This window comes from Nicotiana tomentosiformis, chromosome 7 (assembly GCF_000390325.3).
Source record: "Nicotiana tomentosiformis chromosome 7, ASM39032v3, whole genome shotgun sequence".
In the NCBI taxonomy this organism is placed as follows: domain Eukaryota; kingdom Viridiplantae; phylum Streptophyta; class Magnoliopsida; order Solanales; family Solanaceae; genus Nicotiana; species Nicotiana tomentosiformis.
This window is the reverse complement of record NC_090818.1, coordinates 116,673,848-116,699,778: the sequence shown is the minus strand read 5'-3', so window position 1 is coordinate 116,699,778 and position 25,931 is coordinate 116,673,848. Positions and strand designations below refer to the sequence as shown.

General features: G+C 37.1%; 2 protein-coding genes across 2 annotated transcripts; both read left to right on the top strand.

The window, feature by feature from the left end:
* The first annotated feature begins 8,976 nt into the window (after positions 1-8,976).
* LOC104110565 (DEAD-box ATP-dependent RNA helicase 57) lies at positions 8,977-17,207 on the top strand. Its single transcript, XM_009620091.4, has 12 exons — positions 8,977-9,277; positions 9,733-9,862; positions 9,985-10,109; positions 10,218-10,309; positions 11,454-11,550; positions 11,700-11,780; positions 11,873-12,105; positions 12,565-12,759; positions 12,957-13,047; positions 15,759-15,881; positions 16,513-16,663; positions 16,846-17,207. The coding sequence occupies exons 1-12, from the start codon at positions 9,197-9,199 to the stop codon at positions 17,043-17,045; spliced, it is 1,599 nt and encodes a 532-aa protein (XP_009618386.1). The 5' UTR covers positions 8,977-9,196; the 3' UTR covers positions 17,046-17,207.
* A 1,032-nt stretch (positions 17,208-18,239) lies between these two features.
* On the top strand, positions 18,240-20,211 carry LOC104110564 (uncharacterized). The gene is made up of 4 exons (XM_070181044.1): positions 18,240-18,267; positions 18,319-18,594; positions 18,949-19,436; positions 19,522-20,211. The coding sequence occupies exons 1-4, from the start codon at positions 18,240-18,242 to the stop codon at positions 20,209-20,211; spliced, it is 1,482 nt and encodes a 493-aa protein (XP_070037145.1).
* The last annotated feature ends 5,720 nt before the right edge of the window (positions 20,212-25,931 follow it).

Here is a 25,931-nt window from a genome sequence, read left to right as displayed (position 1 = left end):
ACTTCCCACTTGCGTTCCTAACTTCTCAATAAGGGACTATACCTGATGAATTTCGTACAGAACCTTTTGATTCAAATAGATAACATCTGCTCACTGGTGCCTATGAACACACCACCATAATATTTACCTATGTGGTATCAAATCTAATGTAAAGAAGCCTAGTGTTGAGATATTTCTTGAGCCACTCTTTTTCTCTCCGTTGTATGTAGTTCCTATGGTTTGAACAATCACTTTGTTCCTTTATGTATATTATCATGAATCCTTTTCACCATCTAGTAACATGAGAGCATATTGATTTGAAAGACAAGTTCGTTGTATCTCTAGTCCTCTCGTTTAGAATCAACTATCAAGAAGGGTTAAGCTGTCAGAAAGATAATAATCTCACAAATGTTCGAGTTCTTTTTCATTCTCATGGGTTTGTGGAATAGATTCCTTGTGTCAAATACAGTTAAGAGCGTAATGCAACTTCGTGTATCTTGAAACCCATATCACATTCAGGTTGCTAGAATATTCTCATTTCGAGTTAAATTGATTTTTCCTACATTCCAAGAGCCGACTGGTGTCACATAAGTGCTATCTCTCTTTGAGGCCAAACAAGGCCCGTATGGAATGAAACAATTGTTGTTGTCCTTTTCCTGGCTCATAGTATTCCAAGAATAACTGACGCGAATGTCTTTATCCTCCAGACCATGCCTCCCATATGTCACATGTCTAAAATGACTCATTTATTTAAATCTCCTATTCATGAACATGATCCCTACATTATCAATGCCTACTAGGCAACTCTATGCCTCACATGCAGTGATGTCATCATAATTATTAACTATGTCAGCACTATTGTTAGTAACCTTTATGTCTCTTAGGATATAACCTCCTGAAATGTCGTGCTCGGCACATTGATGGATTCTTGAATAATTTCAGCCCAATCTCGAACTTTGTTGTTCCTATTTATAGTAAACATATGGGGTTAAAGGTTCAAACATGTCAAAGAAGAAGCATCATCCCGTGATCAAATATATTGGATAGAAAATTTTGGTCATATTCATGCTAGCACATCATAGAGTAATTGTTGGAGGTTGCCAAAGGTTTAGTTTGGGTGTTCGGAGTAGAGATTTAGAGTTGAAGAAAGTGAACGGGTTATTCTCAATATTTCTTTCCATGAGGATGCTATGTGAATTGTTAATAAAGGTAAAGTATGTGTAGTCACATTAGGCCTTATAAAATCTTGAAGGAAATAGGCCAAACTATGAGTATGATGTTTCCCTATTATTGTTCTCCGTGTACCCGGTGATTCATGTGTCTATGTCTAAGAAGGTGAAGTTAATGGATAATTGGATTATGAGGAGCAACTATTTGCTATCCTTGTTAGATAAGTACAGAAGTTAAGATTGCCTCAGTCAAGTGCTATGGCTAAGTCTGTGAGTCCAGTAGATCACCTCGTAGGCCGAAAGTGTTGAGGAAAGGAAATATTCTCACTTGTTTGTAGAGCCAAATGGTTGTGGTTCAAAAACGTACCTTCTATGCATTATGGTTTAAATGTGTACATTTCATGTAAAGATACCACTTTTGTTAATGTAATGCCCTAATGTTGAGATAGGTGTTGTTGATATATATTGTGATGCGTTGTTGAGTAATGGATATATTGTTAGGATTGATTTCTGGAATTCTCTGACAGGTGGATAGGCCCAGTTATAGGAGAAACTCTGTCGAAATTTTTAAGAATTTGTAAAGATAGCCAAATCTTAAGGTCCATAAGTAAGTTGAAGTTTTGGAAAGGAAGTATAAGACCATGTAGTCATAAGCGCCTATGTATAATGGCTGGAGGCAAAAGGATGGTAACTCTATTATTAGAAGTGACTTGTGAAACATTCGAGGATGAATGTTCTTAAGTGGGGGAGAATGTAACACCCCGGAAACTTTTGAAGTACTTAAGCGCTATTAAGAAAGTCGATGTGTGCTAATTATATTATTTTGTGTGTAGACAAGGACTATTATATGAATGATATCAATCGATCATGATAATATACGTAGGAGGTTCATTAAGAATGGTTTATGATCTAAGAAGGGCCCCAAGGCTAAGTCAAGTTAAAAATTTTATGATGGGATAAAATTTCAAGTGAGTTCGCACAAGATCTAACTTAAAACGATCATAACTCTCTTAATATGAAGAGTTATATGGTTAATTACCTATAAAATTAAAGCCCTTTGAGTATAGTTTTCAAGTCTTCAAACCGTTTGTCATTTGGACATTCTTACAAGAAGTTATGACCAAATTACCAAAGGCTGAAAAAATGCGATTCTGCGACCAATTCTGCGATCGCAGAACCATTATGCGATCGCAGAAGTAGTTATACGACCGCAAAATGGTCGCAGACCTGTCCAGTGAAGCCCAGTTTTGGGCATCGATTTTGCGATGCATTTTGTGACCCGCATACCCATTCTGTGATCCATTATGCGACCGCATACCTACTTTCGGGGGGGGAGGGGTAATTTTTCTATTTTCATAACCCGACCCCATTTTGATAAATAGCCTTTGGGGATTATTTTGGGGTGTTTTTTTTAGAGAGAGGTGAGAGCATTTTAGAGAGATAAGGAGGGAACCTAACATTTTAATCATCCAAACTTGCACCAATCTTCAAGAATCAAGGAAGCTAATCACAAGAACTTCATCTAAGAGGTAAGGTTCCATACCCAGTTTCCAATTTTGAATTTGGGTAAAAGATAGTTGATTTGGAGTATGATTCTTGGGTATAAGAGCATTATTTATACATGCTTGTACTAATAAGGTTTGTGGAAAGATTATTGAGCTCAAATAAGTAAAGATTGGGGTGTGGAGTGAAGGAAATCTTGCAGAAGAACCTTGTAGTTAGATTTGCACACCTAGTGTTTGATAAAATGCTCAAATGAGCTGAGATCATGAATATCTTCCTAATAATGGTTCAATTTTGTTATGTCTCAAAATAGATTGGGATTGCTAGAATTTCTGGAACGTTGTAGTAATTTAAGGAAAGCTCAAAGCAAGGTATGTTGGCTAAACTTTCTCTCTTGGAATAGATATCCATAATGTTTCCGTACGATCAAGTATGATTGGCTCAAGATTCCTAACTTCTATATTCTAGGTTACTCCCTATAAACTTGTTTATTCCGAATGAGCCTTATGCCGAAAGATAGATGTTCAAAGTATAGTTTGCGTATTAAAATGGTATGGCTTTGAGTTGTGTTTTAAATGAAAACTAGTATACCAATTGGGTGAGAAAAACTCGATATGCTTAAGACTCATAATTGCTCATATGTGTACCTAAACTATGGATTGGAAATGTATTATTGTTGATAACCTAGAAAGGTGGTTGGAAATGAAATAATTGAATTGGGGGATATAGCGTGTGGTCAACGTGCCAAGAATTTAAGTTGCGGCTGTGGCTAGTAGTGCAAATAATTTGAGAGAATGAAATAAAGAATAGGAAATGAGCCTCGACTCGATTGTTTGAAAACGATTTCGAAAATAGAATTGTCTAAAGGCTTTTGTATTCAATTCATGCCCATAAGTGGCTACTTTAACTAATGTCTTGCTTTATAAATATATCCAGTGTGATTCGAGTTCTATATACTCATGTGTTGAAATTGTACATTGTCATTTTTGGGAAAATGTATTTCAAGAATAAATGGGGTGTCACTTGTTGATGATTTGAACAGGCGCATCAATTGCCAATTATTTTACTCCATTTTTTGGAAAGAGATCTATTGTGCTTAAATTGTTCATTTCTAATGAACTTAAAGTTGTGATTTTTGGGATATTCTATATCTTGATATTTGATGGTGATCATGAAATCGAAAGAGGTGAAAGTGTGGAATATGAAATACGTCCATCGTGCTAGGAATAAAGAATCTTGTGAATGGCCAAATAAGCCAAGGAAATATTGTCGTTGTGAATGACTGAAAATACTAATGAGAATTTATACAATGTGAAAGATGTTGAGGTAAGTACAATTGTATTTATGATATTTCTGTTTGCAAATCAAATCAAAAATATTTTTGGGAGAATCATTAGCAAAACTGAGGAAGAGTGGGTCATAAGGCTCACACCTGAAACTACACGTGCCAGTGTAGGGGTGGATTGGGATTATTCCCCTTATTTGGGATGAAATTGGAACCTTCGGGAAATTGTGATGTTATTACCCTTAATTGGGATGAAACTGGAACCTTTGTGGATTGGAAAAGTCAACCCACACGGCATATGTGGGAAGGCGGCCTAGATGATCGGGTGGAGATCAGACGCCATATTGCGCATATAGTGGTACTACTCTTGGTAACAACTTTCTTTCACATCACATGTCAAACCACATTGTTCGTGGGGAGATGGCCTAACCGATCGGGCGTGATCGGAATCCGTGCGAGCAAAGATGGTGGTATATCGGTGCTAATGATCTCCCAACCAAAATTATATATGAAGTTCGTATTTTAAAAATTATTATGTTTTAACTGAACATTCGGATATTGTTGATTATGACTTGCTATTTCTATGTGTTGTCTTTTCTTATATGGGCATTTTATTTTGAAAGAGGACTTTTAGCTATGTATACTAGTGATATTTGACAGTACTAACATCCCTTTTGCCGGGGACGCTGCATCTTTAATGGATGCAAGTGGTTCTACAGGACGCGACATTGATCAGTGATAGCATCGCACTCTTTTGAGCTGATTTGGTGAGCCCCACTTCATTTCGGGGTCATGTATCTTTTGTTTCTCATGTACTGTGTTTTGAGGTATAGTCGGGGCCTTGTTGCCGGCATTTTCATATTACTCTTCTATTGTATTTAGAGGCTCCGTAGACAAGTTGTGGGTTGTGGTTGAAGTTGGGAATTGAACTAGAAATATTGGTATTTGAAAATCATGTTTTTCATTAATTCTATAAGCTCGTAATATTTTTTTTGGAAATTATGAATGAAGCTGCTAATGGGAATGAAAAGGAAGTTGTTAATAAAATCTTTTCAGTGATTGATTAATGGAGTATATCTCATCTTTATTCATGGATGAGTTTGGGTAGAAGAAAATCTAACATGCTTGCTCGGCCGGTTTTTCTCGGTTGAGCGCCGGTCGCGCTCCCCGAGTTTGAGGCGTGACAAAGAGGTACATCTTATTTAGGAACTTCATCAACTTTAGGAGGATCATCAACCTTGGGAAGAGTAACCTTAGGAACCTTAGGACTCTTGACCTTAGGAAAAGCATATTTGAGAGGCAACTCCTCTTCATCATCATCATCATCCTCAACTACAATGGATCTATTCTTTAGGATTTTGCCCTGTCTCGTGGAAACGACAAACACACGCTTTATTCCCTCGTCACTCTTTGGATTTAAGATTGTATCACTCGGCCTCCATTGTCCTTGGCTAGATCCTTGATAATTACCTCGTTGATTTTGATTAGTTGCTCACAAATTGAACTTCCTCATTTTGCTCTTGATAATAATCATCTTGAGTGTAGTATCCATCATCTTGTGAGTGCATCTTCCCTTGAGGATGATGTTGATTACCCTTCATCCTTAGATCAAGACATGAACACCTTCCACGACATGTACTTACCACGATGTTTGAGTTTGTTAAAGTTGCACTTTTGTAGGTTGATTCATAGTGGTGGTCAACTCGGCAATGACTTGACCATGATCTCTCACTTTCGAAAGAGAGTCTCGACGTGGCGGTGTAGACCTAGCTCCATAGCTGGGCTAGTCACTGGCTAGAGGGCGACCAGCCTACCAGACCGGAAGCAGCCGAGAATGCACCGTGAATGCTTAGCCAGAATAGACCAAGCTAAGCAAAGAGGAACTTATCCCAAGCATAACATCAACTATCATATCTTCCCTACTGCTATAAATGATGCAACTCCTTGTTGAGGTGAATCATATTCAGATCCCCTTGAGGCACATTTGCTCGGGATTGCCAAGCAGGTGATGTATCCGCCATCTCATCAAGTATGGCACAAGCCTCCAGGTAAGGCGTGGTCATGAAGTTTCCATCGGCAAATTGGTTCACTATATATTAATTGGTTGTATTAATCCTATGGTAGAAGGATTTTTGCAACATGTTCTCCGTCATATCATTGTTAGGGCATTCTTTCACTATGGTTCTATAGAGTTCCCAAATTTCATGTAGTGGCTAATTCGGTTCTTGCTTAAATGCCAAGATTTTATCCCTCAAAGTAGCCATGTGCCCAGGTGAGAAGAGTTTGGCAATAAACTTCACCGTCAACTCATCCCAAGTATGGATAGAATGGTTTGGTAAGCGTTCTAACCAATCCAAGGCTTTTCCCCTTAGGGATAAAGGAAATAACCTCAATTTCAAAGCGTCTTTGTACACATTTATTTGCTTACTTCCCCAACAAGCATCTATGAATCCCTTTAAGTGCTTGATGCATTTTGATGAGATGCTCCGGTGAAGTAGCCTCTTTGCTCAAGCAAGGTGAGCATTACATTTGTAATTTAAAAATTGCCCGCCCCAATGCGAGAGGGGACAATGACACCCGCATAGCCATCATTTAGTGCGGCATATTGTTGAGTCGGTTGGCCATGTGGAGCTGGTAGTGGCGGAGGCGGCAGAGGTTGATGTTGGTTTTGCCCTCGACCACGCTGGTTTCCGTGAACCGAAGTCGCTTCTTCATCTATCATATCTTTATCAATGGCCCTAAGAGGAAAATCACCAAGGTCATTGTTGTTCGCCATTGATAACCTGCAAAAAGCACACACGAATTAATGTATCACGAAGATAAAATAAGAACTCAAAAAAATACACAATAACAAAGTAACACAAGAACACCGTACTATTCGGCAATGGCGCCAAAAATTGATGACGTCCAATCCTACACCTCTAAAAGAAGCGTAGCACGGTCGTTAGCAATAATAAACCCAATAAGGTTAGTGTCGAATCTCACAAGGAGTAGGTGTGTGTTAGAGTGTCCAAATATGTATAAACTTGGTAATTCTTTATGTAATCTTCAAACAAAGAATGATTGTTCAATTACTTCTAAAGTTACTTCTGAAATTACTATGTAAACTAGTCTAAAATTTTTATCGAATACTTAGAATGCAAGTAAGATGTAATTCTAACAAACAAGAGAAAGGTGCTAGAATTGCTTCCCCTTCATGTAGGCTATGCTTTTGGGTATACAAATGTTCAATTCTAGTTAATTATGTTATGACCTCAATTTCTATTCTACCTACTTAATGTCTTCCAACACTTAAGAGGTTTCTAACCCAAATTGCTCTTCCAAGACAACTAAGGCTCAATTATAAGCAATTGATTAGCCCAAGTAGAAATTACATTATTCTTAGCTAGATTTCATTAATCAAGTGATTAACCCACTTAATTCCTTGCTAATTACTTTGTACCTAAGCTAAATTTCACTTTTCCAATATAGAACAAGCAAAATAGGCATGGATCTAGTGTTTGCAACCACAAAATCAATCAATAAAGCACAGAGTAATTAGATAACACAAAACTTAATGAAAACTAGAATTTATATTAATAACCCAACAACATAAGTACACTTAAGGTTCATAATCCTAACTTAATAAACTTAGCTAGACATATTAAGGAAGAAAAATACAAAAAGAGATAAAAATCTAAACATAATAGCTAAAGAGGAAAGAAAGATTGTGTAGAACAATGGTGAAGTCACCCAAAATCCCAAAGAAGAAATCTCCAAAGTTGCTACATAAGTATTCTTGCCAAAAAAATACCCTAGAATGACTTAAAATAACTATTTATACTAAGTCCTAAAAGTGAATAAAATTGCCCTATAGTCAATTGTGTAGGCCGGATGCATGGGCGTAAGCTAACTGCGTAGCCTACGCAAGCTTGAACACTTCATATTTTCTTTTGCGTAGGATATCTGCGTAGCCTACGCAACCTGCGTAGGCAAAACAGAATGTCCTTAAAGCTTTACTTCTCAGGTTCTTCCTCTGCGTAGGCTACGCAAGGCTACACAGAGTATTCAGCTCAAACTTCAACTTTTCTTCATTTTTTCACTTGGACTTGATCTTTTCTTGATATTTTTGATTCCTTTTTATTCTTTAAGCGTACTCAAATCTCCAATACATGAAATCAAGCCATTCAAAGCATAATTAATCCATTTTTTTTCAATAAATGGGACATAAAATTCTATAAAAACACAAGAGACTTTGGCTAAAAAGCCAACTTATCAGTTATATGTACATTATTTGTGATTCAACTTGCAACACATAACATTTCTTGTATTAAATATTATGCGAGTGTCCCTTATTTTATATTTTTGTTTGACAAAAGTATATTATGATCTAATTCTTTCATGCCACTCAACCATTTAATTTAAGGCTCAACATGAAGAGTAATACTATAAATGAAAAAAATATTAAATATTAGAAAGTATAATTAAAAGTCATTTCTCTTATGGCTTTTTTTGTCCAAGATATGTACAATACCTTTATTATAGTACTTTCTACATAATTAAGCAACACTTTTCATTTTATTCGATGATTCCAGTCATTTATTTTTACAAGTTTGCAAAACTATTTGAAGAAGCATGAATTATATAGTACATTCATAAAATAATGAAATAAGCATATAATTTTACCACAAAATATAAGTAAAAAATAAGTCACAAAGATTAAAATTTTCTACTCGTAAAATTAATATAAGCTTGTTTTGCCAAGCTTTCGTATCATTTTTTTATAATTTTATCAAAAATATTTTTGGAGAAAATCAGCCAAATATGAATCGTTTAACTAACATCGAAAAATGTTTTATGAATGGATTGATGAACATAAGCTGCTATCTTCCAAAGTAAATTTATGAAAAGTTATTTTTTTCAAAAGTGGTTACAAAAATAAGTATATTTTGAACGTTTGGCAAGTGATTTTAAATCTTGAAAAGAGAAAATTTACGTAATATTTGAAATTATACTCTAATTCTTTTATTTCTCTCTTTTCCTCTCGTAGGGGTTTTACTTTCTAACTAAACTACTGTTCTAAAATCTAAACCCCTGAACTGAAGTTCCCAAATTATCAGCTGCCAATACCAAGTTGTAGGGTTTACCCCCAAATATTCATTCCATAATTCATTTACATCCCCTCTATTTTATTTCCTTGTTAACTTCAGGTCCTATTTTCCTCTTCAACCAAACACCTGCTGAGTTTCACTCATAGCTTCATTCTCCGCAGTTTAGGGTTATGGAAAAAGATGCATCTTTTTTGTTTGGCGGCATCACTTTCAATCGTAAAAAGTTTGCCACCGATTTTGACAGGTTTAAGGTAATTTTCGTCCTAAATACCCGAATAAAAGAGCTAAATTGTTGTTACATATGATTCTGCAATTATAGGTTTGAGTTTTTGTTGATTTTTACATTGCAAAAGTTCTTACTTTAGTGTAATCTGATGCATATAATAGAAACCTAGTTGATATTTTTGTTACAGTTTTTGTTGATTTTATATTGCAAAAGTTCTTACTTTTGTGTAATCTGATGCATATAATGGAAACCTAGTTGATATTTTTGTTCCAGTTTTTGTTGATTTTACATTGCAGAAATTGACACGAATTTTGACAGTTTGTTTTAAAAGAATAAAAAAGGAATCCTGAGTTCCTCTGAATCGTCTCTATGTAGCATTTGCATATTTCTTGTTTCAATTTCATTTTTTTTAGAGATCTTAATTATTTCTAGTTGTGTATATCTGTATTATAATGAAGATTTCTTTTATATTTAACATAGGAGCATAAAACAAGGGACAATTCATTAGAGAAGCTGGAGTTCGTTGAAAATGAAAAATCTGAAATGGAAGATGAGACAAATACCCGTGTGGGTAAGAAGAGGAAGAGAAAGGAGAAAGGAGTAGTTCCTGGTAATTTTGTTTTTTGTCTTCTATTGAGCTTCTCATTTATTTCTTTGTTCCCAGTATAGATTGGGTACTAAAGTTCGCTGCTTTGCCCTTTCTCCTAATTCATGGCATTGGTTTGGTTTTAGACTCGGTGGACGGATTTTCCGTCTTCAAGAATTCGAAATTGCAAAAGGAATCTGCCAGTGAAGAGAATGATCAATCTGCAAATGAATTGCTTGAGGGGAAAAAAGAATATTATCGGCAATTGGAGGTTTGTTTCATTTTCTTCTAGGAAGTTGTTTTGTTGTGTTCATGAATTACTATGAACTTTTTTTTGAAGAGATATATTTCTTTTGCTCCTATGATTTTGTGGCTTCAGAGGGATGCAATTTTCCGGAAGTTACATGGCATTCATGCTTCTGGAAGTAATGTCCCTTCGCCATTGCACAGTTTTGCAGAATTAAGATCAAGGTACTCTGTCACGCTTTTTGTTGATTTTTAGTTTGGAGACACTTATCCCACCATCTTCGTTGCTCTTGATTGTCTCGTCTTTCACTATTGTCAAATATTTCAGATGCTTACTTATTTACAGTAGTATATCCAACCGTGGAACAATTCGATCAAGTTAAGGAAGTTACATTTAGTGAAACACCTAACAAAGCCTTAGTCCATTCATTTTAGTTAACACTTTCTATGTCTCCTTCAATTTAATTGTATGTGTGTTAAAGCATTTTGTTGTGATGTGTTTAAAGCAAGAACACGATGTGACAGGATGTTGATGAACATTTTAAGCTCCTTTTGATTGATCTTAGCATGCAAAATAAAGTAGGCAGTAGGCTAATGAAGATTTTGCTGTTTCTCCTGCAATTATGGTATCTGTTGTTATCCATTCCAATTTTGTTCTCATTTTGCCTGGGGAATGGTTGGGGAAGAGGGCTCAATTTAGAAGGCTCATCTTAAAGAGCATACGTAGCAGGGTTAGAGGGCTCATCTATCATGCACGGTTAGATGATTTTATTCTCAGGGCTACTCTTATTTCGTCCTGTCATCTTTACCTGTGTACTGTGCTTTTTTGGGGCGGAATTGCCATTGGTGATAAAATGAGGTAAATTCTGCAATTCTGGCGAGGAACCTCTTTCCTAACTCTCCTTTCGGAGTATTCTTCTTTGTTTCACATTCCGTTTCATGAGAGAAAACAATAAAAACAACAAATCTAGTATAATGCCACAAGTGGGGTCTGGGGAGGGTAGTGTGTACGCAGGCCTTAACCATACCTTGAGAAGGTAGAGAGGGGTTTCCATAGACCCTCGGCTCAAGGAGAGATGAAAAGAAAGCAGTAGCAACAAGCAGAAACAATAACAAGATAATAAGAAAACGAAGCGAAAGAAACAACATGTAGTAATAGAAATCTAAGAATAATAGAATACAAGACTAACACTAAAACTGCTGGTATGGAAAAGAAAAATGCTCGACTACCTACTATCCCTCCACACAAAATTTGTTGTGATGAGCAAGTTGCTTTCTCTGTGTTCATCAGTCAATTTATTGTTGCCTGCACTTGACTTTCCCTCTGTCCTCTCTTTGACCCATGTTCTGTTTGTATATGGTTATACAGATATAAATGTCGATTATATCTATTACGCAACCTGGCAGAACTGGGATTTAAAGAACCAACACCAATCCAAAGACAGGCTATTCCAGTCCTCTTATCTGTATGATCTTCCTTGAATCCCGCCACTTTTTTAAATATATATATATATATATATATATATATATATATATATATATATATATATATATATATATATATTCTTTCTTGTTTTTCCTTTAACAGTCTTTTATAATGTTTGACTTTCATAAGGGGCGGGAATGCTTTGCTTGTGCACCTACCGGTTCTGGAAAAACATTTGCTTTTGTCTTTCCAATACTTGTGAAACTCAAGGTATATATATTGGCATTGTTATGATATTTTATGATCATTATCATTTTCTATGAGAAGTTGTTGGACATCTGACAGCCATCTTTCTTGATCAGGATACTTCAAATGATGGTGTCCGAGCTGTAATTCTTTCCCCTACAAAAGAGTTAGCTGCTCAGACTACAAGAGAATGCCGAAAGTTGGCTAAAGGGAAGAAGTTCTACATCAGGTTGATGACTAAAAAGCTCGCTAAAAGTGGAGACTTTTCTAAACTGCGATGTGATATACTCATCTCGACACCATTGCGCTTACAGTTTGCTATCCGCAAAGGAAAGCTTGATTTAAGTAGGTATGTTTCTCTCTGATAAAAAAGTAGGTATGTTGCTCATTTTCTAGTGGTCAAACTTTCATGTGCTAGTGTTGGCATTTCAAAGTTTAATCTTCTTGATATTAGATAAGTCTGGACTCTGGAGTCTTGTTAAATAAGATTCTAGAAGGCGATGAAATGGTAGATCCCAGGATGAATGCATAACTTGAACTGTAATTCATAATAAAAACCAATTGATGAAGCTCAGGGTCTGGTGTAGATATGCAAGGATTTCAAAGATTTTCTCTTTGTTTTACTACTATATTTGCACAATCACACTGAGATTTGAATATTTGCATGCTGAATTAGATGTAGAGGAGTATATGCCTCGGCTTTTACTGTGTAGACGTATAAAATGTTGCTATTTAGAATTTGGTGTGAAATATAGTCCATTTTTAATCAGCATTAGGACGCCTTTTCACCAACTCCTTTTGGGTGCAGGGTTGAATTTCTTGTCTTAGATGAATCTGATAAGCTTTTTGAGCCTGGCTTGCTAGAGCAGGTTGATTTTGTGGTGAACGCGTGCACAAATCCTTCAATTCTTCGGTCGTTGTTCAGTGCTACTTTACCTGATATAGTTGAAGACAGAGCACGTACAATAATGCATGATGCTGTTCGAGTCATTATTGGTAGGAAGTAAGTACTAATAGGCCTTTGGCAGATGTATTTTAAAACTGCACTGAAGTGAACGGTTGTTTTGGGCTGTTTGTACATTTTTTCTGTTGTTTCTTGGTGAAGAAGAAGAAAAATTGTCTGCCTCTTCCGTCCTTTCTCTCCTATTTCTGTCTCTCTGTGTTAGCGAATGCTTACTTGGCTGCTTTGCATTTCTGCAGAAATTCTGCTTCCGAAACAATAAAGCAAAAGTTGGTATTCGTAGGGAGTGAAGAAGGAAAACTTCTAGCTCTTCGTCAAAGCTTTGCAGAGGTATGATCCTCATGTCGCTTAGTTATCTGAATTGGTTGTATACCTCTTTTGCGGTGATTGAAGGTTGCCTCCACCATAATTATAACTTGCAGAACAAAATTTACATGAGTGATTTGCATATGGATATAACATTTACTGTCTAATTATCACATTTGAAGTACTCTAGTATATTGTACGGTCATTATGTGCCTCTCAGTCTTTTCATGTTTTTTTTTCCTGCTGAATTGATCTTTTCATTCCCAGAAGATGGGCACTAGCTGACACGACTTGGTGTGCAGCCATAGTTTTGCTGATATTTTGAGGATCTCAATGTTTGATGATTTCTACATTTTTCTTTCCTTTTCCTCACACTATACGAAACTCTCGTTTTCTTTGCTGCTTTTAGATTACCATTTTGCTACCATCTTACTGTTATGTAAGCGAATCATTTTTTCATTTGATAGGAAAAGGAGTATTACTACCTTGAAAAGAATAACATCCCAGTATACACGAGTTATACACAAAAAAGGCCTAAAAACATATTGCTTGAAACAAAGTTCATCCAGCTGTCTATATGATGCGGTATGCTATGTCTGCTCGAAAAACTTATAAAGAATAAAGAGAGTGTTGGATTACCGCAGCTGGATCTAGGAACACAGCTTTAGACTTTGGCAGGGAGTTTTAGAAAGATGTGAAAAAAGGTTGGCAAGGTGGAAAGTTGATACTTTGGTTTTTGTTTTGGGTGGTGGTGGTGGGTGGTGGTGGGGTGGTGGTGGTGGTGGTGCTGATAAATAGTGTCCTTCATGCACTTCCCACGTGTGATGTCCTTATTTCTCTTAACAAAGTGGAGAAGAGGTTGGACAAACTAAGAATGGATTTTCTTTGGAAGGGCAAGAGATAATAGAACTTTCCATTTTGTGAAATGGAATTCATTTACACTTTACAAGACGGAAGGGGTTTTAGGAATCAGAAAATTAAAACAATATAACTGCACTTACTGATGAAACAGTCGTGGAGATTCACTTCAGAAGAACATGCACTATGGAAGGAAGTAATCAGTGTAAAGTATGGGTCTCAAGGTTCTTGGACTATGAAAGTAATGACTACAGCATATGGGATGGGTTTATGGAGGAGTATTAGAGATCTTTGGCAAAACTTTGTCAGTAATATTGGATTTGTAGTGGGTGATGGAAGAGGATTGCTTTTTGGGATGATAACTGGATTGGGCATACTCCCTTAAAAAATGTATTCCCTGATCTATTCAGACTTATTGTTTTACCCCATCCGGAGCTGCCGTAACTTGGGATCATCATGCTATATCGTGGGGAAGGAAAAATGAGCAGTTTACGCTTTAGTACTGGTGCTATTGTGGCCTTGGGGGGAGAATCTGGAAAACAAATACCCCTTATAAGGTGGCACGTTTAACCTGGTTGGTGGCTAGAAGTGTTGCATTTGTGGAAAAGAATCTGAGAATGTCAATCATCCATTTTGCATTGTCATGTTACTGATCAATTGTGGTAGCTGTTTCTTAACATGGTGGGGCTTAAATGGAATAGCTATTCAGACTTATTGTTTTACCCCATCCGGAGCTGCCGTAACTTGGGATCATCATGCTATATCGTGGGGAAGGAAAAATGAGCAGTTTACGCTTTAGTACTGGTGCTATTGTGGCCTTGGGGGGAGAATCTGGAAAACAAATACCCCTTATAAGGTGGCACGTTTAACCTGGTTGGTGGCTAGAAAGTGTTGCATTTGTGGAAAAGAATCTGAGAATGTCAATCATCCATTTTGCATTGTCATGTTACTGATCAATTGTGGCAGCTGTTTCTTAACATGGTGGGGCTTAAATGGAATATGCCTAGAGATACTGTGAACTTTTGAAGTGATGGAACATTAAAGGAGGAGGTAGAAGCAGAAGAAGTGGTGGTATCCTATTCTTGCATGTATATGGTGAACTATTTGGAGAGAAGAAATGACAGATGCTTTGAAAACAAAGGAAAAATCTATTCAGAAGCACTTCTGGTGTAAACAGAACTTTGTAAATGAAGCTGAAGCAAATGATAGATCTTGTAGAATCTCTTTAAGAATAGGAAGGGATTCACCTTAGAAATCTCTGTAAATACACTTTCGAACAGTGCCTTTTTGTTTTTGTTTTTTTTTAAATTTTTAAAAAATGTAATGATAATTCTTCACATTTTGTTGGGGTTTTACTAATTCATTGCACTCTCTGGGTGCTATTCTTCTTGGTACACTACATACATGTGAAAAGAACTGAGGAAATTAACCGTCCTATCTACTTGTACATTTTCATTTTTACACCAAAAAGCTAAGAGAGCTAAACATATATTATGTTTTAAGGTACAAATATTTTCCTTTTTGCCCTCAAAGTACCTTTATAATACACTTACCATTCTCAAATAGAAAAGTGTGTTTGATTTGTGTATAAAGTGTCAATATCAGCGTTCTAGGGGCAATCTCAATGAGTACTTCTATTCTTGATTCCTTCGAATCACATTCTATTCAATGCTCAATTGCATTTTCACGGCTAAGTTTGGTACTTTTATATTGTGATATCATAGTGTGATCATTTGGGAAATCTTATCATCTGTGCTAATTGTGGTAGTTATCTTGTTGCTGTTTTGTTAAGCTGATCTATGATCAACATTTACAATGATTTGGTAACTGATAACATATACCAAGCTCATCTTATTATTGTTTTATTATATTTGTAGAGATTGAGTCCACCGGTGCTAGTATTCGTTCAAAACAAGGAGCGTGCAAAGGAGCTATATGACGAACTAAAATTGGAAGATTTTCGAGCTGATGTTATCCATTCAGATCTTTCTCAGACACAGGTAATTCTGGCATGGCTTCTTCATTTTCTACATCAACGGGTGGTTCATCACGGAGAGGGGGATGTCTGTTTTAGTCTAAAATCAGAACACACTTTAAGAGGAAGATAATTTTGTGACTGCCTGTAATTATTATGTTCATTTCAACTAAGCATTTATCAGTCTATTCGTTCTTTGACCACTGGATTATGGATGGCCAGGATCACAAGAGTGTTATTTTGGTTGCTTTTATTGGTTCCTTTTTTTGAAATCAAGGTCGAAAACTGGAGCTTAGAGTCTGATGTTGACTTGACCACCCAAAGAAGAGAGCTGATTTCATCAGGAAAGATGGAGATACCTGCTCTGCAATTTTACCTACTTAGGAGGGACTTCTAATTATTTATGGATGCATTGCTCCAAATAAATGAGCCACCTTAGACCTTTGATTTAAATATGGGAATTAAGTTCTTTATATATTTCTGGGGTTGGTTTTAACTGCAGGACTTTTTTTGGTATTATTTATTTGATGAAGTTTGATAGAAAAATTTATGTGGATTTTTAAGTGCAGGGTTATGGTTTATATTCGCTTGATTAATTTTGTGTGCTGCTGTATTGGACACTAATTCTGGTTCCTACTCACTTCAATTATATGCAGAGAGAAAATGCTGTTGATAACTTTAGAGCTGGAAAAACATGGGTTCTAATTGCCACGGATGTTGTGTCCCGGGGAATGGATTTCAAAGGGGTCAATTGCGTAATAAATTATGATTTTCCAGACGCTGCTGCAGCATACATTCACAGAATTGGTAAACATCGAACCTAAATTTGGCTTCTACTACTTTATATAGTGATTTATAACTTCATGACTTCCCAAAACATTTAGCATGGTCTCGCTAATATGTTGATCATCAACCATCATTGTCCTACGATGAATTACAACAGTTTCCACTGTTCACTGAAAACTGCACGGTGTGATTCTTGTAAATAGGACGTACCGGAAGAGCAGGAAGAAGAGGAGAGGCGATTACATTTTATACTGAAGCAGATATTCCTTTTTTGAGGAACATAGCAAATGTTATTACTTCTTCTGGTGGTGAGGTTCCCGAGTGGATTATGTCAATGACCAAGAAAAAGTGGAAGAAACACAGGCCACAAAGAGAAACCATTTCAACTCAGCCAGACATATGAAGCAACCTCCCAGTTTTGACACCATTATATCAAAGCTCCTTTATATAATTTTGATGTATGATTCTTTTTGTAATTTTTGTTATGTATGAATTTGGATTGGTGTTTCTTGTGACATGTTCACCTTAATTGGTAGAGAAATGAATGTTGTCCTTTTTAACTTAATTGGTGATTGGCAGGTTGAGCTGAGTTTTTTGGTTGACGAAAAACTCTTTTAGTCCTTGCTCCTCATTAAGTAATGGAGTTTCTTCAAGTTAGTTCGTGGAGTTTTCAACTTCACTTGCAAATAATTTTTAAAAAGTTGGTTTTTGTTTAAGCTTTTTAACAACAACAAACCCGCGTAGTTGGCGAGGTGACCTCTTTTCAAACTTGAATTGGCCAAGTGACCTTCAGGTTTTAATTATTGTAGGATTGACCTTCATGCTTAATTAATGGTTAAGTGGGATTATAAAGTGAAGGGTGGAAGTTGAGTCTTTATCCCTAAAGTTTCAGTTATTATACTTTGCCCCCAACCTATATAAATGTAATATTATCAGATTTAAAAAAAAGAAAAGAAAATCCATCCCTTCCCGCCTCATCTGCCCCAATCCCCATTTCCCACGGCTGATTTTGCAGTTTGTTTTTCTTGCATTCAGCACATAGAGGTCGTCTCCTTCTTCCCCATTTCTCTCAAAGCTTCATTCTTTTGATTTAACATTTACTTTGAAGAAATCGACAAATTGGGGTTTTTTCGGATCTGTCGAATTTGGGGAAGAAATTGGTGGTACATTGGATTGATAATTCATTCCAGGTGGTATATTGTGTACCTCCTTCATCTGGTAAGTGCTTTCATCTCATCTTCTTCGTCATTATTAATTTGGGTTTCTGTAAATTTTTTCTGCAGGATGCTCGACCACTAGTGTACAATAGACCACTGGTTCACAATAGACTAATGGGAGATTGTATATTAGTATGCAATCTATATTCTGGTGAATGAGTTGCGGGGCCAACTAGTTGGAATTGAAATTCCTATACAAAGGTTACAGTACCTATCCGTATATCTTGTAATTGTACATTTGACGAATTTGTTGATGTCATTATTAAATGTGGAAAACTAACATGTTCCCCAAGGAATTTGAATATTACATATATGCTTAGCTCTGCACCGAAAAGGGACAAGATTCCTCCTTCCTTCATTAAGAATGACAATGATTTACAATGTACCTCCTTGATGTTACAATTGATGGTATGAGGCCTTGTTTGAAGATATTTGTGGCTGAAAATGAGTTTTAAGAAGGGATTGAAGTTCCTGTTGAAAGGTCTCGTCAAGGTTCAAATGGCGTAGCTTCACCACCACCATTACCACCAATTTTAGAAGTAGAGGAGGAAAGAATGGTGAAAGATGGCTTCAGTGGATTTAGTGATGACTTGCATGATTTTGGTGACAATGAAATGAATTCGTATGGTATGGAAGATGCAGATGGAGCGGAAGAGCTCCCAGATATTGTCAGTCGGGCAGCTGGAGATGAAGGCTTGGTGGATTCGTTAGCTACACAACACACCCACCCCGATGGTACATGTTTTTTCCTTGGAAAATATTTTGACAACAAATGGATCTAATGAAACAGTTGGAGATTGCTTTTGTGAAAATGCATTTTATGTTTCGTATGAATAAGAGTAGCAGTAAATTAACTTCAGTGGCATGCCAAGATGTGAGTTGCCCGTGGAAGTTACGCGCTTTAAAGTATGCGAGTTCTGATAGGTCTTATATTACCAAGTACCATGGCGAGTACACATGCGGGGTACACCATATATCAAGCCGTCATCCTAACGCATCGTCGAAGACTTTGGGTGTATATTACCATGAACGGTATGTTAGTGGCAAAGGCCCATCCCTGTCATATCTGAAAGATGCTATGTTTTGCAGATTTTAATCAAAATCTTACTTATTGGAGGAGATGGAAGGTAGGTGAAATAGCTCAGGCTATGATCAGAGGTACTCAGGAAGAAGGGTATGCTTTATTGGAAGCGTATCGCCATGTTATGCTGTCCTATAATGAAGGAAGTATTCTTGATTTGAAGGTTGATCATAAATTGTATTTTCGATATTTTTTCTTATCTATTGGAGCTTTCATTAAAGGATTCGCGCATATGAGAAAGGTTATTGCCGTTGATGGGACATTTCTGAGTGGCAGGTATGAAGGCTGCTTGTTGTCTGCTGTGGCACAAGATATAGAGAATCAGATTTTTTCAATTGCATTATGTGTAGTCGATGAAGAGTGCGATGATTCTTGGACCTACGTTTTGAACAGTTGCGGCACATTGTTGACGACAATGATGAATTCTGCATTATCTCTGATCGACATCTGTCTATTGGGAATGGCTTCAAAAACGTTTTTTCTGCCGCTCATCATGGTTTTTGCATGCGTCACATTGCTGAAAATATGCGCAAGAGGTTTCATTGTAGAATTTTATTAATCATTTCTTTTTTGCCACACAGTCATACATTACTGAGGAGTTCTTTGACCATTTTCAGCAATTGCGTGATAAAAGCAGGGAAGTAGCTAATTGCCTCACAAATGAAATTGGGTTCCAAAAGTGGAGCAGGGTCTTCTTTCCAGGAAACCGATACGGCATGTTGACAACAAATATTGCAGAATCGCTTAACGCAATGCTTAAGGATCAAAGAGACTTCCCGATCATTAGCCTATTCAATCTTATTATTCAAAAGTTTACAGAAAAATTCGAGGAGCGGCGTAATGAAATAAAAAATGTTTTGACCCTCTTTGTTCCTTCTGCTAAAAAGAAGATTAGGAATAATAGGGTTGTCGGCGACGCGCTCCGGGTGCATCAATTAGAGAACAACCAGAGCGTCGTCGGGCACGATAGGGATGCAATAGTTGATCTGGATTTGAACACATGTTCTTGTTGTCAGTTTGATTTGGAAAAAATACCTTGCCCACATGCAATGGCAGCTCTGAGATTGAGCTTTGGGGATGGATATGGTTCCTCCATTTACAATCACTCCTCTCCGTTCTATAAGGTTTCAACATATTTGGCTGCATATAAGGGAACCATTCACACAATCCCTACAGAAGAGAAATGGGTGGTGCCTGACGAGATTCAATCCACAAAAATACTTCCACCCGATGTCGAGCCTACAAAGGGTAAAAGAAAATTTAAGAGGTGACCAAGAATTTTAGAACTTAGCTCTTCTGGTTGCAGGAAGAAAGACAAATAAATATTCCATTTGCAAAGAACTTGGCCACAAGAAAACGACTTGTAATGTATTGTTGTAGCATTCTTGATCTTTTAGCTACTGGTGCTGTAATAAAGATAATTAACTCTTTTAATATTCTAAACTTGTTATTTGTAATCACTTGTTGTTTTTATTAGACTTGTTATTTCTACTATCACCTGATGCATTGTACATCATAGACTATTATTTTATGGTCAACCACCAACATTGTCTATTGCAAACCTATGATCTAGAGTAAACCCTCCCTTATTTTAAGAAGGAGTCATGCGACCAAGTTGACTCATAGACTACTGTTTTATTGTCAACCACCCACATTGTCTATTTTAAATCTATGATCTAGAATCAACCCCCTTATTTTAAGGAGTCATGTGACCAAGTTGTCTCATAGACTACTTTTTTAGAATAAACTACTCACATTATCTATTGTAGACCTATGATCTAGAATCAACCTCCTTATTTTAAGAAGGAGTCATGTGACATACTTATTTCCTGTTTTAAGATCAACCCCTTTATTCTATCTTCAACCACCTGTAATCAACCAATGTTCTATTGTCAACCCCCATCGATATTTTCAATTTAACCAAGACTAGCTGCGCTATTTTAGGTAGTCTATTGACAACCACTGGTTTAAGTAGTTAATTTAATGTCTAATATTAATAACAGTTGGCAGCCAATATGAAAAGGAGTTGTATAATTAATTGAACTACATCGAATATGCCGATGCAAAGCATTAATTCGTTTCTCAAAATACTCAACAATCACGTCATTTACGAGAAGTCATATGGAAAGGCACCCTTTAGTATCAAAATTTACCTATAAATACACTGGATCTGATGGGAATATTTATTCATATTCCAAATAGCCCAATCACTTAACAGAGAAATGCCTCTGAGGCCAAGGCCAAGCATGAACGCCATTTTCATAAGGTAATCACTGGATAGGCTCATCCGAGAGATCCAAAAAGACAGAGTGAGGCAAGAGAGGAACATTCGCCATATAGCACGCATGCTGCGGATTTTCCTTCGTGGGGCTGATGTAAATATTGACCACTATGTTAGCCTAGAAAATTCTCCTCCCCGTGATCCTTCTCTCCCTACAGTTTAATTTTTTTTCTTTAGTTAATGGGAGAAAATATATACTGCCATGAAGGGAGTTATTTAATTAAAATATTAAATTTTTGTCTATTTAATTTTCTGCCCTGTTTTTTTGAATTTTGTTGCCCTGTTTTTTATTTTTATCCTTTTTCGATATTTTTTCTATTTGACAACACTTAAGTGCAAAAGACCCCAAAATAAAATAAAGAGGTTCCAATAGAAACATACAACTCAGGGGATATAAATTTCAGTCTTCCAAATATTTGAATTTCCTGCCAATGAATTAAAAATTTCACAACAGTTTTTGAATAATCCTACATTATATAGTCTACCCCACTGGTGGTCTATAGATCCATTGTAAATGTAAAGCAATAGACTTTCATAGTAAAGAATTAAGAACGGTATATCAGTCATAAATTGAACATGTATAGGGGAAGTTCCTTGATTATTAGTTGTTCGTTAGTGTAAATATTAATTTAGTTATGTTAAATAAAAAAAATGATAATTATTTGTGATAACTTAAAGTTGTAAACATTTAATTCAATAAATTTCAAACTTTGAATTGGATAAAATGGATTACTATAACGTATCAATTATATCGGTATCAATCTAAGCCTAAATTGGTGAAAATAATTTTCATTATATAGTCAATGAATATTATTTGAAAGTGTGCGGGAAAGACATACTTGGAGTGACTCACTAGGTTATGTAATGTCATTTTTAGAACGAAGAATATGCTCGAAGAGTGGAGGTGGAGCACGATGGTTCTTGTATACAAGAACATGGGTGATATCTAAAATTGCAATAACTATCAGGGTATCAAGCTGCTTAGCCATACTATGAAAGTCTGGGAGAGAGTGGTAGAGCTACGGGTGAGGAGGAGTATGCCTATTTTTGAGAACCAGTTCAGGTTTATACCGGGGCGTTCGACTATAGAAGCCATCCACCTTGTTAGGAGATTGATCGAGCAGTATAGGGAGAGAAAGAAGGACTTGCATATGGTATTCATCGACTTAGAATAAGCGTACGATAAAGTTCTGAGGGAGATTTTGTGGAGATGTTTGAAGGCTAGAGGTGTACATGTTGCCTACGTTAGGTTGATTAAGGACATGCATGATGGAGCAAAGACCCGAGTTAGAATGGTGGGTGGGGACTCAGACTATTTTTTGGTTATGATGGGGTTGCATCAGGGGTCGACACTCAACCCTTTTTTGTTTGCTATGGCGATGGATGTAGTGACGCGCCACATCCAAGGACAAGTGCCGTGGTGCATACTATTTGCTGATGATATTGTATTGATTAACGAGATGCAAGACGATGTGAAAGAACAAGTAGAGGTATGGAGGCAGACCCTGGAGTCTAAAAGTTTCAAGTTGAGCAGGACCAAGACAAAAACTTGGAGTATAAGTTCAGTGGCGAGACTCAAGGAGGGGAAGGGGAGGTAAGGCTGGACTCGCAGGTCATACCTAAGAGAGGAAGATTTAAGTACCTTGGGTCTATTATTCAGGGAGATGGGGAGATTGATGAAGATGTCAAGCATCATATTGGGGTGGGATGGATGAAATGGAGAGTCGCTTCCGGTATTTTGTGTGACAAGAAGGTGCCACCGAAACTTAAAGGTAAGTTCTACAAAGTGGTGGTCAGGCCAACGATGTTGTATGAGGTTGAGTGTTGGCCAGTCAAGATTGTTCATGTCCAGAAGATAAAGGTAGCAGAGATGAGGATGTTGTGGTGGATGTGCGGGCACACCAGGTTAGATAGGATTAGAAATGAGGTTATTCGAGACAAGGTGGGTGTGGCCCCTATTGAGGACAAGATGCGGGAAGCGTGGCTTAGGTGGTTTGGTCATGTGAGGAGGAGGAGCACAGACGCTCCGGTGAGGAGGTGTGAGAGGTTGACATTGGAGGGCCTACAGAGAGGTAGAGGTAGGCCAAAGAAGAGGTGGGGAGAGGTGATTAGGCAAGACATGGCACAACTTCAGCTGACCAAAGACATGACCCTTGATAGGAAGGTATGGAGGTCGAGGATTAGGGTAGTAGAGTAGGTAGTCTAGAGTATTCATAAAAGTAGTATTGGCACGCAGTCTCGCTTTCTGTTGTTAGTAGGTTTTTATGACTAACCGTTATTTTCTTTCATTGTTGATCACCTTACTATCTTGTTATTTTTATTCTGCTTTTATATGGCTTTTTGGTACTGTCCCTTGCTATCGTAAATTCGAATCAAACCCTTTGCTAAGTGGAAAACAACATGCACAAAATACTTGTTATCAATTTGCCACACATAGTACAATAACTTAGCCTTGCACCACTCCATAACCCCAGGTTTTGGCATATTTACTTGAGGATATAGCATCAGGGGTGTAATACACAAGTCTTGACAAGCATCAACTGTCTCACAAAATTCCAAATCCTTTCCCCCAAATCCTTTCCCTCTTTACTAGCAGCCTCCTTGATCTTATCCATGCAGTGCACATGTTGTTGCATAATGCAACATTTATAACAACATGACTACTGGTATAAAGGCGTGGACATTTTATGTTTCGTACATGCATCAGTGCCAAAAGTTCCTCCATATGCTAAATATTATAAAAAAAACTGCACGTTAAATATAGAGCTACTACCAAAAATAGAAATACACGCAATGAGTGATTAAGGGACTTACAAAAGTTCAAACGGACAGGTTAGCACCGCACAACTGCTAGAAAAACTCCAGCCATAGCTTCCAATCAATAAGTTTTTGGGAAACTTCTCCTTCTTGTCAAACCATTCATAGAATAGTTTCTTATCTTCCTGCAAAACTGGTTTGAGTACGTCTACCTTTGGTTTCAACTTCCTGCTCTGTTTCAGCTTCCTCATCTTGTTTGCAGAAATTGGAGCATTCCTCAAACTGCTTTGAAATCTTGTAACTCTGTACCAAGTTGACTTAACTACTTTAGAAGGACTCTCATTCTGATTTTGCATCTCCCCAAGGATCTTCAACACCTTATCCAATTTCTCATTCACAACCTTCAACTCTTCGCGCGCGTTTGTATCACTTGACTGAGCATTGCACATCCTGCATGGTCCTCCTCTACCAATATCAGAAAAATCACCAACTAGTGGTGAACCAGAAATACTCTCAACCAAAGGGTCATCATCAGAAATGTCAGCTTCATCATTAGTCTTTAAGCTCGTTGCACCAGGTGCTTTTTAATGGTAGTCACATATTCCAAATCAACCCTAGCTGGTCGATTATAGGATCCGCTACCTCATCGTCGTATGGTACCAAATTCTTCATGTAGTCCATATCCATCTCACTTAGGGTAGGAATAAGGTAAGGGTGCATGTCACGACCCAAAATCCATAAAGGTCGTGATGGTGCCGGACACCACTGTCAGCAAGCCAACAATAAATACTTAATTGGGTTCTCATTTTGTTACTTTTAAAATCATATTTTCCTTCAATTTAAATAGTAAAGAATGAGGATTTACAGAGTAAATAATAATACATTTAACAAATTCAATACCGAACAACCCATAATCATCCCAAAACCCGGTGTCACAAGGGCATGAGCATCAACTAGGAAGGAAAATAAAATACAACATCTGTGCGAAATACAAATTTGGACAGGAGAAATATAAATACTCTGAATGAGACTTTGTTGGCTGTGGATCGTAGTAGAGAGTGCAGCTCACCTAAGTCCCCGCAATAACCGCGCCTCTGCGCCCACAAGGCCTCTAGACATATATGTACCTGCACAAAAATGTGCAGCAAGTATAGTATGAGTACGTAAATCAACGCGTACCCAGTAAGTATCCCGCCTAACCCCGAAGAAGTAGTGACGAGGGGTCGACTTCGACACTTACTATGGGCTATAAATAGGATATCAATGATATAATTAAGTATAGATTATATGAACGGTGGCAAGCTCAATATTTTGAAGTAAGTAAGAAGTTCTTTTATAATTAAGAAATCTCCAAATTTATCTCCCATTACTTAACAATTTATCTCAGGCCGAGGAGGCAATATCATTTATTGCAAATTCCAAAACAATCAGTTATGTCATGCGCAAATCATGCCAAGGTCATACGACCCGATCCAACATAATATTAAATTGTGCATTACCGGAGGGTCGAACGGCGCGAACCATAGATGTATCTATTTAATCTGCCGAGGCGTTCAGCCCGTCCCACAAAAGATAAACACATTCAAACAACCAATTAAGGATTTATTTAGGTTTGATGTTCAAAGAATTATCAATTCTCATTAACGGTCAAGTGACCCGTCCGAAACACAAGTAGGTGAAGTTTAACCTTTTGAAATTCCTTTATCAAGTTCCAATATGTTTTAAACGGTTAAATTAACAAGTAGGATATAAGCATCGTAAATATAATACGATTTGGGTCCTAGACTACCCGAACATAAGCATAATAGTAGCTACGCACGGACTCTCGTCACTTCGTACGTACGTAGCCCCCATAAATAAAAGCACATATTGAATTATTTTACCTATGGGGTAAATTCCCTCTTACAAGGTTAGAAAGGAGACTTATGTCGCTCCGAAGTTCCATAACCGGCT

What these genes read in the sequence shown, in the direction of transcription:
- LOC104110564 (XM_070181044.1), top strand. Translation starts at nt 18,240, where the DNA reads ATGTACCTCCTTGATGTTACAATTGATG. An exon ending in CCTTGATGTTACAATTGATG is followed by an intron (nt 18,268 to 18,318) that starts GTATGAGGCCTT and finishes AGTTTTAAGAAG; the next exon opens with GGATTGAAGTTCCTGTTGAA. An exon ending in ACAACACACCCACCCCGATG is followed by an intron (nt 18,595 to 18,948) that starts GTACATGTTTTT and finishes TATGTTTTGCAG; the next exon opens with ATTTTAATCAAAATCTTACT.
- LOC104110565 (XM_009620091.4), top strand. Translation starts at nt 9,197, where the DNA reads ATGGAAAAAGATGCATCTTTTTTGTTTGGCGGCATCACTTTCAATCGT. An exon ending in CTATTCCAGTCCTCTTATCT is followed by an intron (nt 11,551 to 11,699) that starts GTATGATCTTCC and finishes GACTTTCATAAG; the next exon opens with GGGCGGGAATGCTTTGCTTG. An exon ending in AGCATACATTCACAGAATTG is followed by an intron (nt 16,664 to 16,845) that starts GTAAACATCGAA and finishes TCTTGTAAATAG; the next exon opens with GACGTACCGGAAGAGCAGGA.